Source organism: Notolepis coatsorum, assembly GCF_963971535.1.
Source record: "Notolepis coatsorum genome assembly, chromosome: 7".
Classification (NCBI taxonomy): domain Eukaryota; kingdom Metazoa; phylum Chordata; class Actinopteri; order Aulopiformes; family Paralepididae; genus Notolepis; species Notolepis coatsorum.
This window is the reverse complement of record NC_140171.1, coordinates 176,209,431-176,224,714: the sequence shown is the minus strand read 5'-3', so window position 1 is coordinate 176,224,714 and position 15,284 is coordinate 176,209,431. Positions and strand designations below refer to the sequence as shown.

The 15,284-nt window shown below is 45.6% G+C and overlaps 1 protein-coding gene across 5 annotated transcripts in view; it reads right to left on the bottom strand.

Annotated features, from left to right (window-relative positions):
* The window catches only part of LOC311231947 (centrosomal protein of 95 kDa-like), a 73,553-nt gene that overhangs the window by 9,669 nt on the left and 48,600 nt on the right, over positions 1-15,284 (bottom strand). For 4 of the 5 annotated variants that reach the window (XM_084318585.1, XM_084318586.1, XM_084318588.1 and 1 more), the window contains exons 12-15: positions 8,419-8,514; positions 6,850-7,003; positions 2,813-2,964; positions 532-618 (exon numbers count right to left, since the gene is read on the bottom strand). In XM_084318585.1, coding sequence (XP_084174711.1) covers positions 532-618; positions 2,813-2,964; positions 6,850-7,003; positions 8,419-8,514 — 489 coding nt within the window. The remainder of the gene's footprint in view (positions 1-531; positions 619-2,812; positions 2,965-6,849; positions 7,004-8,418; positions 8,515-15,284) is intronic. The other variant, XM_084318587.1, reaches the window with a different exon arrangement.

The window sequence follows — 15,284 nt, the reverse complement described above, 5'->3', positions numbered from 1 at the left end:
AGTCTGTGGTCCTGTTCTAGAGTGTGGACTCACCAGTCTGTGGTCCTGTTCTAGAGTGTGGGCTCACCAGTCTGCTGTGGTCCTGTTCTAGAGTGTGTTGCTCACCAGTCTGCTGTGGTCCTGTTCTAGAGTGTGGACTCACCAGTCTGTGGTCCTGTTCTAGAGTGTGGGCTCACCAGTCTGCTGTGGTCCTGTTCTAGAGTGTGGACTCACCAGTCTGCTGTGGTCCTGTTCTAGAGTGTGGGCTCACCAGTCTGCTGTGGTCCTGTTCTAGAGTGTGGGCTCACCAGTCTGCTGTGGTCCTGTTCTAGAGTGTAGGCTCACCAGTCTGTGGTCCTGTTCTAGAGTGTGGGCTCACCAGTCTGCTGTGGTCCTGTTCTAGAGTGTGGGCTCACCAGTCTGTGGTCCTGTTCTAGAGTGTGGGCTCACCAGTCTGTGGTCCTGTTCTAGAGTGTGGGCTCACCAGTCTGTGGTCCTGTTCTAGAGTGTGGACTCACCAGTCTGTGGTCCTGTTCTAGAGTGTGGGCTCACCAGTCTGCTGTGGTCCTGTTCTTGTTTGCAGACGATCTCCACCAGCAGGTCGTGTTTCCTCTGAAGCTCCTCCACCTGGACATTTATCTTTAATAGAAAAAAATGGGTTTGCTTTAATACTATAATTTCCTCTCATATTGGCAAACAGGATGTTTTCTGCCATCTGGTCTTCACTGTGTGCGTTATAAGACCCTACTTCACGTGCGTGGCTGTGTGCGTTATAAGACCCTGCTTCACGTGCGTGGCTGTGTGCGTTATAAGACCCTGCTTCACGTGCGTGGCTGTGTGCGTTATAAGACCCTGCTTCACGTGCATGGCTGTGTGCGTTATAAGACCCTACTTCACGTGCGTGGCTGTGTGCGTTATAAGACCCTGCTTCACGTGCGTGGCTGTGTGCGTTATAAGACCCTGCTTCACGTGCGTGGCTGTGTGCGTTATAAGACCCTGCTTCACGTGCGTGGCTGTGTGCGTTATAAGACCCTACTTCACGTGCGTGGCTGTGTGCGTTATAAGACCCTGCTTCACGTGCGTGGCTGTGTGCGTTATAAGACCCTACTTCACGTGCGTGGCTGTGTGCGTTATAAGACCCTGCTTCACGTGCGTGGCTGTGTGCGTTATAAGACCCTGCTTCACGTGCGTGGCCGTGTGCGTTATAAGACCCTACTTCACGTGCGTGGCTGTGTGCGTTATAAGACCCTACTTCACGTGCGTGGCTGTGTGCGTTATAAGACCCTACTTCACGTGCGTGGCTGTGTGCGTTATAAGACCCTACTTCACGTGCGTGGCTGTGTGCGTTATAAGACCCTGCTTCACGTGCATGGCCGTGTGCGTTATAAGACACTACTTCACGTGCGTGGCTGTGTGCGTTATAAGACCCTACTTCACGTGTGTGGCTGTGTGCGTTATAAGACCCTACTTCACGTGCGTGGCTGTGTGCGTTATAAGACCCTGCTTCACGTGCATGGCCGTGTGCGTTATAAGACACTACTTCACGTGCGTGGCTGTGTGCGTTATAAGACCCTACTTCACGTGCGTGGCTGTGTGCGTTATAAGACCCTGCTTCACGTGCGTGGCTGTGTGCGTTATAAGACCCTACTTCACGTGCGTGGCTGTGTGCGTTATAAGACCCTACTTCACGTGCGTGGCTGTGTGCGTTATAAGACCCTACTTCACGTGCGTGGCCGTGTGCGTTATAAGACCCTGCTTCACGTGCGTGGCTGTGTGCGTTATAAGACCCTACTTCACGTGCGTGGCCGTGTGCGTTATAAGACCCTACTTCACGTGCGTGGCTGTGTGCGTTATAAGACCCTACTTCACGTGCGTGGCTGTGTGCGTTATAAGACCCTACTTCACGTGCGTGGCTGTGTGCGTTATAAGACCCTACTTCACGTGCGTGGCTGTGTGCGTTATAAGACCCTACTTCACGTGCGTGGCCGTGTGCGTTATAAGACCCTACTTCCGTCCTAAATAGGCAACTGCAGGTGAGATGACTGGGACTCATACAGACAAATCCAAGACTTATCTATCAGGGGTTCCCAAAGTCGGGGTCACGACCCACAGGAGTGTCGCGAGCCGCCGCGGGGGGGGGGGTCGCCAGATAATTAAAAAAAGAAAAATAATAAAGAAAATCCTTTTTTTTTGCAGTCAGGCCACTGAACTTAGAAGCAGGCCAGGACAGTCTTTCTAGTTGCAGCTGCGCAATAGTTAGATAACCTAGGTGGGGAACAACCAGGAGATCACTGCAACTCACACAAGTTGGAGAACTATCTCTCTCCCTCTCTCTCTCTTGCCCTGGTTGCCCTGGTTAAAAGCCTCCAATGCTTATTAGTGTGTGTGCGTTTTAACCATACATTTCCATTTATTTATAAAAAAAAGATTTTTTTTTTTTTTTTTTTTACCTCCTATAATAGTGGGGGTCGCGACTCTCTGACACCGTTATTTTTGGGTCGCGGCCTGAAAGGTTTGGGAACCCCTGAGCTAGAGAGGTAACTAGACACTCTAATAGCTGTGACAACGCCATCCCTCTCCTACAGGTTGACTAAGGGATATACCTGGATATCTCAATGAACCTGTCTGTCCAACACTGTCTCACACATTTACATTCATGTTCATTATAATGTGTGCTGTCCCTGTTCAAATAAAGTTGAAACTGAAACACACTAAATATTAAACATATTAAACATTTGCCCTTTGTGTTCCCCATCTCTCATGTTTGTGTCCCTGGTTCAGGTCAACATCCCTGCAGATCAAGGAGATTGTGATTTGGATGCAGTGCTGCTACCTGGCCACCGCTGTGAGAGGAGGAGGCGGCGTGTAGCTGCTGCGTCTGCTGCTGCTGCTGCTCCCACAGGCGGCCCAGGGCGCGGGGCGACAGGCGGAGCCGAGGGAACTCCTCCAGGAGCACCGGGAGCAGGTTGTTCTCCTTCACCTTCACTGAAGAGAGAGAGATAAAGAGTAGATTCAAGTTTCTTTATTAGTTGTCATACAGAAGTACAGAATACTTTTATACAAAATGCTTCTTTCCGTTACGCTCCAGAGACTGTGCTAGACAAAAATAGATAAGTATAAAATAAGTATAGCAAGTATAGAATAGAAGTCAAGTACGTAGACAAAAGTGTTCAGTATATACATATATACAATGTACAATGCAGAGTAGAAGTAACTGAGTTACAATACAATATACTATATAGTGCAAAGCAGAAATGGGATGAGGTACAATTTACAGTAAGGTGTACTGAGGTATGGGTTGTAGTGCAAATTCTTTACCAATAAATATAAAGTGTGTTTAGGTGTTCTAAAGTGTGTAGAGTGGGTGCTGCAGTGAGTTGTTTGTTTAAAGTGAGTGTGTGCGTGTGGATGTGTGTGCTGTGAGTGCATTTGATGGTTGTTGTATAGTGTTTATTGTTCGTTGAGCATCCTGATGGCCTGGGGATAGAAGCTTCTTCTGAGTCTTTCTGTGCTCGCCTTAAGACTCCGGTATCGCTTGCCTGACCGCAGCAGTTCAAAGAGGCAGTTGTTCGGGTGGCTGGAGTGCTTGATGATTCTCTTAGCCTTGCCCATGCACCGCTTGTTGTATATGTTCTGGAGGGTGGATAGCCCCCCTCCAATTGTGCGTTCGGCTGAACGGGCCACTCTCTGTAGTCTGCTACGGTCTTGTGCGGTGCTATTCCCAAACCAGGAGGTGATATTGCCAGTCAGGATGCTCTCTATTGTGCATGAGTAGAAGTTCTTAAGGATCTTCTGACTGACTTGGAACTTCCTTAGGCGCCTGAGGAAGTAGAGGCGTTGTCGTGCCTTCTTCACAACACTGTCAATGTGTGTGGTCCATGTCAAGTCCTCGGATATGTGGGCTCCGAGGTACTTAAAACTGTTCACTCTCTCAACCGGTGCCCCATCGATGCTGAGGGGGCTGTAGTCCCTGACCCCCGACCTCCTAAAGTCCACAATCATCTCCTTTGTTTTGCCGACGTTCAGGGAGAGGCTGTTCTCTTGACACCATCCCGCTAGAACCTTGACCTCCTCCAGGTAGGCCCTCTCGTCGTTTGCAGAGATCAGGCCCACCACTACTGTGTCGTCAGCAAATTTGATGATTGTGTTGTTGTTCCGCTGTGCCACACAGTCATGTGTGTACAGGGAGTAGAGGAGGGGACTCAGAACACAGCCCTGGGGGGCCCCTATGTTGAGAGTGATGGATGAGGAGGTGCAGTTGCCTGCTCTCACCACCTGGGGTCTGCCCGTCAGGAAGTCCACTGGCAGAGGTCATAGTTCAAGCCCAGGTCCCTGAGCTTGGCTATGAGTTTGGAGGGGACTATGGTATTGAATGCTGAGCTGTAGTCGATGAACAGCATTCTCACATAGTTCCCCTGCCTCTTGTCCAGGTGTGATGCTGCTGTGTGCAGCACATGGGCTATGGCGTCCTCCGTGGACCTGTTGGGGCGATATGCAAATTGCAGGGGGTCCAGGTTGATGGGGAGGGAGGAGCAGATGTAGCCCTTTACTAGCTTCTCAAAGCACTTCATGGCTATGGAGGTGAGAGCTACAGGGCGGTAGTCGTTGAGGCAAGCAGGCGTGGATTTTTTGGGTACAGGGATAATGGTGGACTTCTTCAGGCAGGTGGGGATGACAGCCTGTTCTAAGGACAGGTTAAATATGTCAGTGAATACTTTTAGGACGCGGCCGGGGATACCGTCCAGTCCTGCTGCCTTCCTGATATTCACTTTCTTAAAGGTCCTCCTCACCTCATGTTCTGTTACCCTGAACACTGAGTCTCCATCAGCAGACCCCCCCCGATTGCAGTGGTTTGTAGGCTGGTGTTGTTATTACCAGCATCAAACCTCGCATAGAAGGTATTGAGATCATTTGCTAAGGAGATGTCACTGTTCAGCTTGAGGGAGGTGCCTTTGTAATCTGTCATCGTTCTGAGGCCCTGCCACATAGCTCTGGAGTCAGCCTGTTCAAACTGAAGTAAAATTTTATCCCTGTAGCGCCTCAATCCATTCCGAGACAACGGGCCCAGTACTTTGTTGGCGGTGTGAAAATATGCAGAGAAACATTAATATCTTTGCAACCGTTTGTGTTCAATTGTATCTGAATCGGGAGATGATCTTCTCTCCAGCATGCATCGTTAAGAGAAACAGTCCAAGCCTTTGAAGCTCCACCGCTCTAAACAAGCAATTGCCGATTTGTACAAGTGATGGCTTATTTTGAAGGTATGAACCTGTACTTTCATATCATGAATTATTTCATGATATCATGAACAAGACCCTAATCTCTGTGCCTGGTCACATTACTCACATATTTGATCTATTTATTACAAAAATATTTGCACTTCATCCATAATAATGGATTCAATTTGTACCGCACTTTATATTCGTGAGAATCTCAGAGTGCTACAGGAGATATAGACAAAAGTTAAATGAATAAAACAATTTTAAATGAATAAAAACAATTAAAAAGACTAACAACCAGTGAAATGGAAGAACCTAAGAGTAAAATAAAATAAAAATAATAGTAAAATGAATAGAAGTAAAAATAAAAGTAAAAGAAAATTCAGGCAAAAGCCTTGTTAAAAAGAAATGTTTTTAGGCCCCTTTTAAAAGCCTCGACGGATTGTGGTGCTCTCAGGTGGATGGGGAGAGCATTCCATAGTCTGGGTGCGGCAGAGCAGAAGGCTCGATCGCCCATGGTGTGCAGCTTAGTCCTGGGGGCTTTGAGGAGGTAGGCTGTGCCGGAGCGGAGGGAGCGTGAGGAGGACTGGGGGGTGAGGAGTTCCTTGAGATAGGCAGGGGCACCACCGTGTACGCACTGGTGAGTGAGGAGGGACACCTTGTACTCAATTCTGTGTTCCACGGGGAGCCAGTGAAGGGATCTGAGGGTGGGGGTGATGTGATCATATTTGCGCACCCTCATCAGGATCCATACCTCATATTTGCATTTTCTTTTTAAAGTTTGCATTTTTGTACCTCATTGTACTTTAGTTTGTATATTTGTAGTGTTGGGACTTTATTCCTCTCTTACTGTATGAAGCACATTCCCAGGGGCTCAACACAGAACCACGCATGTCACTGTAATGTACCGTATATGTGACAAATCAAAACAAACTAAGACAAACACGGGATGGACTTAACCCTTGCACTGCCACACGACAGAAGGTTAACCTTCTGTATTGTCACAGTGAAAGGGTCAACCGGCTGTCGTGTGGCAGTGAAAGGGTTAAGAGTATTAGTTTGGGTAGGCGGTCAGGTGGCGTAGCGGAGATTGCGTTCGTCACCAACCCCGGAGACGCTGGATTCGCCTGTTCGAATCCAGCTCACAGCTCCGGCGTTGTCACCAGCTTGGCTGGCCGTTCACACTAATACAATTGGCTGTATTAGAGGGTGGGAGAAGCTGGCGGGGTGGGTCCGGGTCGTTGTAAACAGCGACTCCTACAGTTCGGTCGGGGCGCCTGCTAAGCGCGGATAGGATCTAAGGGGGGTAGTGTGATCCTTCCACACGCTACGCCCTCTCAGTGAGAGTCCGCACTGCCAGGTGAAAAGAAGCGGTTGATTGGCTAGACGTGTGTCGGAGGAAGCACGTGATAGCCTCCACTCTCCCAGACCGACTGTGGGGGGTAAGTGCGCAGCGACCAGGAAGGGGATTGGGAATTGGCATAACGACTAACATTGGGATGGGAGAAAAACGGAGGAAAAAGATCAACAAAAAAAAGAAAAGAAAAAAGAGCATTAGTTTGGGGTCAGTGGACAAGAGTGATTCTCTACCAGCGTCCTCTGTGCTGTTCCACGTGGCTCTTGGGGTTGGATGTTAGTGTCGGTGTCTTACTTGGCGGGGCCTTCTTGGGGTAGAGCTGCCGGCACGCCGCTGTGGTTTGTCTGGGCCGCGGGGGTCGGTGCCGGGGTGCGGTTGTCGTTTTAGCCGGGGACGTTCTGGGGGTCTGGGGGACGTCCCTCAGTATGGCCTCTCTGTACTCCCGCTCCTTCCAGAAAAACAGCAGTGGCATCATATTTTGTAGCAAAGAAATATTAGTAAATTCATCAACATTGGGTAGAAAGAGTTCTAATTTATAGGTTTCAGATTAAATTCATGTTTCAGATAAACACACCTGCAAGTACTGATGAATATAAACTGTTCTTCACCCTCTTTGTTCGTGCACAATTCGAATTATTTGCATACAGAACCGCCCCCCAATTAACCATAATGTGACCGAGTCCAGCTATTTGTGGCTCATGTAAATTTTTTAGATTATGAAAGTAGAGACTGTAAACTTTTAAATTATGTGTCAAACTAAATATTTGAAGATATGCTTATTTTAATCTTGTTAAAACCTCACGTCTCAGAGCAAGCTGAGGAAAGGCTGAATTTTTAACCCCTTGGCAGTCAGGTACTAGGTGTGAACTATAGCTCTAACCCCTCGCCCACTGGAGTAACTGCCATGCGCCCTTTTCACAGACTTTACCGCTTTATGGATTATTTTATAGAAGTGTGTTCTGAAATAGGTCTCCAATGGTGCATGCATGCGATGAAAAATACTATCAAATTGATGTGCATAACTCACGATGATTAGTTAAGACAAGCTTTCCATAGGCTTTTGAAAATGTAGGGCAGACCTTGTTGGTAACGGGGGAACCGATAGGAGAGGAACCTCCGAATCGCAAGTGTTTCTTTACGAGTCCAGGGCAGCCAGTTGATGTGACGGGAGTTTTTAATTAAATTTTTTTGTCACATTGCATTTTTTAATATACATAAAACAAGTAGCCTATTATTATTATATCATGTGCTCAGCCTTTGTTATATTGATGCGACAAGTGATAGTTAGATCAGAAGTGAGTTAGATCAGAAGCACTATTCCAGTGGCTTCGTAGTTTTTGCGTCTTCTCACGTTGCATATAACTTTAATTAGACATTAAACATGTAGCCTATTATTATTGTTATTATTATATAGTTACAGCCATTAGGACTGTCTACCATCCTACCGGGTGCCGACAGGGTTGATTGCTGTTCTGTTATATGCCACCAGGAGGCGCAAAGCGGTAGAGGTAGAATGTAAACAATCTATATTATTTGGTTCACTCAGTGGCGGGATAACAAATAAAAGAAAAACTGCTGCATGGGAGCAAATGGCGGATCAAGTTTGTTTTTATTCGTCAGAACAAAATACAGAATACTTCATAATGAAATGCTTGTTTCTTATGAGCCCCTGAGAGTGTGCTACATACAGTAAAGATACAGTAAGTACAAAATAATTAAGAAGTAAAAAGTAGGTAAAGTCAATATACATATTATACAATATTGGATTTTGTTAATTGGGTAAAAGGGATCTGTATCAGAAGTGAAGAAGAAGCCGAGAAGCGAGTGGTGGAGGAGAAGAGGGACATGGCTGCTATGACTTACAGCGTCCTGCGCTTTGAGACGCTCCTTGGCCAGGTTGGTCCGTTCTCTGTCCTCATACCTGTTGAGCTCCTCCTCATATGCCTTACTCACCAGCTGCTGGGAGAGACAAGAAGAGATGGGAAGACGCATGAATACAGGGGACTCAGCACAGTCTAGCCCACCTTGTTGTTAACACAATAGCCGCCACGCAATATGAGCATCTTTTTATTTTTTTTATTTATTATCCTTTTCCCCCTCCTTTTTCAGTTTTTCTCCCATCCCAATGTTAGTCGTTATGCCAATTCCCAATCCCCTTGGTCGGTCCGGGAGGGCGGAGACTATCACATGCTTCCTCCGACACATGTGTAGCCAGCCCGCGTGTAACTGTTCCGCAACAGTAAGTGACTTCCGGGGTAGGCCTGATTGGCCCCGACAGGCACGTGACGCGCAACTTTCTCTGCCGCGCGGCACGCTCCGCGGAGCCGAGCGGCAGAGCTTACGGAATTACGTAACCGTCCAAATACGCCATGACTCTCATTCGGCGCTATAGCTCACCTGGCAGAGCAGCGGTCCTGCGATCCTGCGGTCCGTTGTTCGTGAGTTCGAATCCCATCAAATCTTTTTTTTTTAACGTGATTTTTTTTTTAACGTGTATTCTTTCGCCGGTTAAGGTTAGGCATGGTTAAGGTTATGGTTAAGGTTAGGCATTGTTTTGGAGTTGGTTAAGGTTAGAACGGTTAAGTTTAGGCGCTGTTAAGGAGCTGGTTAAGGTTAGAGTTTGTCTTAGAGAATGGCAATATTCTTTCTATGGTTAAGGTTAGGCATGGTTAAGGTTAAGGTTAAGGTTAGGCATTGTTTCGGAGTTGGTTAAGGTTAGAACGGTTAAGTTTAGGCGCTGTTAAGGAGCTGGTTAAGGTTAGAGTTTGTGTTAGAGAATGGCAATAGACAGCCTATTTCCGCGCGACAGCTCTCAGCAGCCTCGTTGCGCGTCCTGAGTTTGCCGCGTCACGTGCCTGTCGGGGCCAATCAGGCCTACCCCGGAAGTCACTTACTGTTGCGGAACAGGTACACGCAGCCAGCCCACCGCTTCTTTTCACCTGGCAGCGCGGACTCTCACTGGGGGAGTGTAACGTGTGGAAGGGTCACACTACCTCCGCCAGATCCTTCCCTTGCTGTGCAGGCGCCCGACCGAACTGTAGGAGTCGCTGTTTACAACGACCAGAACCCACCCTCACCGGCTTCCCACCCACTGACACTGCCCATTGTGTCAGCACGGACAACCGACCAAGCCGGAGGTACCGCTGGCAGTTGGATTCGATCCCACTGTCTCTGCAGTGAGTCTTAGTCTGCTGCGCTACCCGGCCGCGCCAATATGAGCATCTTATAGCTCTGACGCCACCGCTGTAAGCCTATGGAGTCTCTCACCTTCTTTGCAGGGCTAGAACTATTTAAATAGTATAGCTATATCTGCATTACTATGGCCCATTCGACATCGGGTATCTATCGTTCAGGATGTGGGAACGTTATATTTTTCCATTCATACATTGTTGTTTAATACCGTCGTGAATATATGTATGTCTTTAGAGTGGTCTGCAGTAATTCCTAGAACGCGAGTTATAGGCCCAGGTGCATGACTCAATCGATTGGCATTTCGTCCCTATACACGCTACAATAAAAATTTCAAATGCATATGATGGGTATATATTATGCTCCATCATGCATGAAGGAAATGGGGGGGGGGGGTCGTTTCTGATTAATTGATTGTCAATAACGGCTTTCTTTAGTACAACATCATACGTTGATCAGATGGATTGCAATGAAAGAAATGGACAATTGAGCTGGAATTAACATTAGATTCCTCTTACCTCCGGCCGATAGGGATGGGTACCTTTCACATTTGAACCGATATGGTACCGGTACCTATGAATCGATACCGGTACCCAACGGTACCTTTTTTCTGTACTTTAGTCTCTAAACATTTTTATTTACCTACCTCAGTGAACATTGACACGAAAAAAAAGTGTAAAAAAAAATCAAAAAAATTGTAAAAAATAAAAATTAAATATCTGTATCTCACGTGAATAGATACTCGGTAGTACCGACGTGTTTCGGTAAGTACCTTTAAAAGTACCGAATTCTGTACCCATCCCTACCGGCCGATGATACTGGAGGAAAAATATTCCAATTATTTGATTGCCATCTGCTAGATCGTATGTCCATTTGGCCGACACCATAAACTCCAAAAGCATAATGATTCTTGCGTCTCGAAGGCGGTTCAATGCACTCGACTGTTCATCTGTATTCACATTACAAAAAAAAAAACGACAGTATTGCCGGAGGGGAGAGGGCGCAGTGTTTTTGATTTAAAGGGGACATGTCTTGCTATTCCTTTCACTATTTGGGCAACTTTACACAATTCCTGTGAGTCTATGGAACACATCTGTAAAGTAAAATAAAAATAAAAAATTCATTGTTTTGTATTTCTAATCAAGTACTCTAAAAGCAGCATTTTTCCACTTCAAGATTTCAAGCTGTTTTGGGCTGGGCTCCGCCCATAAGCGCTTTGAGTGACAGTCACACACAGTCTGCACTAGCAGACAGAGAGAGATATAGAGAGATTGAGGGGATACTAAATAATTTCGCCGCGGGGGGGGGGGGGGGGGGGCATAATCCCACGGGACAATGCATTGGTAACTTGTTTCAAATTACATTATATACCCCTGTGATTATTATTGCACGGATCGGAATACGGGCGCACGCATGGGAGCGTGCACAATGATATTTTGACAGTGATATGAGAGTGGAGAAACTCCAGCCCCGCGCATGCACACATTTACACACACTCCCACGCGGTCGGGAGGTTGTGTGTAAATGCTTGTGTCCCTCTCTCTCCCTCTCTATCTCTCTCTCTCCCTCTCTATCTCTCTATCTCTCCCTCTCTCTCGCTCGCTCGTTCTCTGCTGTCTCTGTCGCACCCGCGCACGTCAACCCGTTTGAGGAAGTAATTCCACTCGCTCTGTTGTTGAGCGAATTGTTGATTGTGGGCGGTGACTACAACCAGTGCCTTACTCACGTCAGCAAAACAGTCAAATCAGAATGGCTTAGTTGAGTGAGGGAGGATCTCGTGAACTCGAGACTAGACTGATGAGCCAAAATGAGAATTAGAGACACAGACCCCATTGATACAAACCCCCATTGCTAGAAAACAATGATAAACACTGGAAAAGGCTATTTATAAGACCGGGGACCTTTAACGTTACGCTGTCATTTTCTCCTCTACCAGAATAATCACTTATTTTTTCATTGTCAGCTCTTTGTTGTATGTTATTACAGTGAGTTAAATCTTTTTTTTTTGTGATACAAAAACCTCTGTTCATCTCCTTCCTTTAACACATTGGACGCCAGGCCCGAGATAAGTCGGGTTAACTCGCCATGCGCTTCAGCGTTTCCGTTAGCCGGTAATTACCGGTATTTGACCGGCAAAATCTGTTGAAGTCCGACATATTTAATCTCTCCGGTCTTAATGTCCGGTGAAAATAATTCCCTGAGTCTAAGCACAATTTGATTATTTGAATTGTATTAAAATAGGCTAAAATTAAATAGCCTATGCGATGAACGAAACAATCATTACATTTGTTTCATCGTTGCTTCTAATAATGACAACGACGTTGTCAGCGAGAGCTTAGTGCTGGGTGTGCGAACTTTTGTGAAGCTGCAGAGCCGGAGCAGCAGCAGCACAATGCATTACTCCAGCAGTACTCCAATTCAGCCATTTTCAATTCAATGTTGGGTGGGGGGCGCTGCTGTGCGGTCCCCAGAAAAGAGCCAATAACAGCTGAATCTGCTGCTCTGCATCGACATACTCTCGCAAATAAGTCATTGGGAGGTGGAGAGAGAGAGAGTCGTCACGCAAACCCACGATAATGTTGCCGTCTCTCTCTGCCAAATTTCTCAGTTCTTCGCTTGATATAATTAATACAAATGTCCAATATAACGGAATTCGTTAGCTCATAAAAATGTGATTATAACAGACTGTTGTTTATTAATGTTGGGCGACTGCCCACAGACACCTATTTGATTTAAAGTCGGCAGCAGCACGAGTCTCGGGACTTATTTTATTTGGAATATAATGACTTTATACGCAAAAGTAGCCTAGTTTTAAGTAAAAATATTATAAATCTACATGTCTTGATGATGTCATTCTTTTGTTTTGTTGTCATTCTTTTGCCTATCAATTGTTTTTAAGCTCAATAAACTCTGACCGGAATTTCTCTCATTTGACCGGTAGATTTCAATATTGTTTGTTTCCTGTTGGTTGTCAGTTAAGGCCCATGGGTAGGTAGGGAATTTATTTAATTTTTTTATTTTATTCTTTCCCACGGCGACTATGGAATTTCTTTATTTTATTAAAATGTTCACAACAGCATGGATGCATGTACTCTGCCAGCATGTTTAATATCCATAATACTAAAGGTTTGACTAAGATTTCTATGAAACTTTATTCAATTTTTTTTTTCTTTTTTTTTTTATAAACTCATAAAATATATTGGGTCGCACCTAAATCGGCAGGGTCGGTCGGCAACCGGAAACAAACCATTATTTTTTTTAGGCCTTATATACATTTGATTTGGGAATAGTAGCGTGTCCAGGCAAGAAACGGCAACGGTTATAGTAGAATCCATGTATAAGGCTATAACTCAGCATTTTGGGAATTACCCCAGACCACTCTAAAATTATACTTATATTCACCATGGTATAACGCACCAACGTTGTTGTGGGAAATATTATCATGTCATTATAGATCTGTGTTGATATCATTTTGTCTTTGTACAGCTTGACTAGTTCAATATGGCCAGCTAGTATAATGAGCTCAGACACTGATGACACTTTAATGATTTATACAAACGGCTCATCGTTTTGTACTTTAACATTTGCCATAACAACGTATGGATGAAAAAATTAATTATTTTTCACATATTGAACGATAGATAGTTGATGTCAAATGGGCCATAGTATTGTATCCATAGCTATAATATAGAATATAGTTATAGCTCTACAAACAAGGTGACGCACTCCTATCTTTTAAAGCGTGGCATTGCTACAACGGGACCCGTCTAATGGCTGCCGCTGAAAATGTTAGACTGTAAACTGTCTCGCATCATCACATCATAATAACAAAGTTAAACTGTAAACTGTCTCACATCATCACATCATAAGGTGGGGGTGGGAGGTGTTAGGTGGAGAAGGTGTTAGGTGGGAGAGGTGTTAGGTGGGGGATGGGGGGGGTAGGTGTGTATAAAGGCCTGTGAGTGAAGTAATGCTGCATGCATCAGAAACATCTCTGAGCCTGTGAATCTCTGTGGCTCAAAAGGATTGTGGCTCATCTTCTCAACAAGACCCTAAGGTATCTGGTCACACTAACTTTACCATTGTGGCTCATCTCCTCAACAAGACCCTAAGGTACCTGGTCACACTAACTTTACCATTGTGGCTCATCTTCTCCACAAGACCCTAAGGTATCTGGTCACACTAACTTTACCATTGTGGCTCATCTTCTCAACAAGACCCTAAGGTATCTGGTTACACTAACTTTACCATTGTGGCTCATCTTCTCATCAAGACCCTAAGGTACCTGGTCACACTAACTTTACCATTGTGGCTCATCTTCTCAACAAGACCCTAAGGTACCTGGTCACATTAACTTTACCATTGTGGCTCATCTTCTCAACAAGACCCTAAGGTACCTGGTCACACTAACTTTACCATTGTGGCTCATCTTCTCAACAAGACCCTAAGGTACCTGGTCACATTAACTTTACCATTGTGGCTCATCTTCTCAACAAGACCCTAAGGTACCTGGTCACATTAACTTTACCATTGTGGCTCATCTTCTCAACAAGACCCTAAGGTACCTGGTCACATTAACTTTACCATTGTGGCTCATCTTCTCAACAAGACCCTAAGGTACCTGGTCACATTAACTTTACCATTGTGGCTCATCTTCTCAACAAGACCCTAAGGTACCTGGTCACATTAACTTTACCATTGTGGCTCATCTTCTCAACAAGACCCTAAGGTACCTGGTCACATTAACTTTACCATTGTGGCTCATCTCCTCACCAAGACCCTAAGGTACCTGGTCACACTAACTTTACCATTGTGGCTCATCTTCTCCACAAGACCCTAAGGTACCTGGTCACACTAACTTTACCATTGTGGCTCATCTCCTCAACAAGACCCTAAGGTACCTGGTCACATTAACTTTACCATTGTGGCTCATCTCCTCAACAAGACCCTAAGGTACCTGGTCACACTAACTTTACCATTGTGGCTCATCTTCTCAACAAGACCCTAAGGTACCTGGTCACATTAACTTTACCATTGTGGCTCATCTTCTCAACAAGACCCTAAGGTACCTGGTCACATTAACTTTACCATTGTGGCTCATCTTCTCAACAAGACCCTAAGGTACCTGGTCACATTAACTTTACCATTGTGGCTCATCTTCTCAACAAGACCCTAAGGTACCTGGTCACACTAACTTTACCATTGTGGCTCATCTTCTCAACAAGACCCTAAGGTACCTGGTCACACTAACTTTACCATTGTGGCTCATCTTCTCAACAAGACCCTAAGGTACCTGGTCACATTAACTTTACCATTGTGGCTCATCTTCTCAACAAGACCCTAAGGTACCTGGTCACATTAACTTTACCATTGTGGCTCATCTTCTCAACAAGACCCTAAGGTACCTGGTCACACTAACTTTACCATTGTGGCTCATCTTCTCAACAAGACCCTAAGGTACCTGGTCACACTAACTTTACCATTGTGGCTCATCTTCTCCACAAGACCCTAAGGTACCTGGTCACACTAACTTTACCATT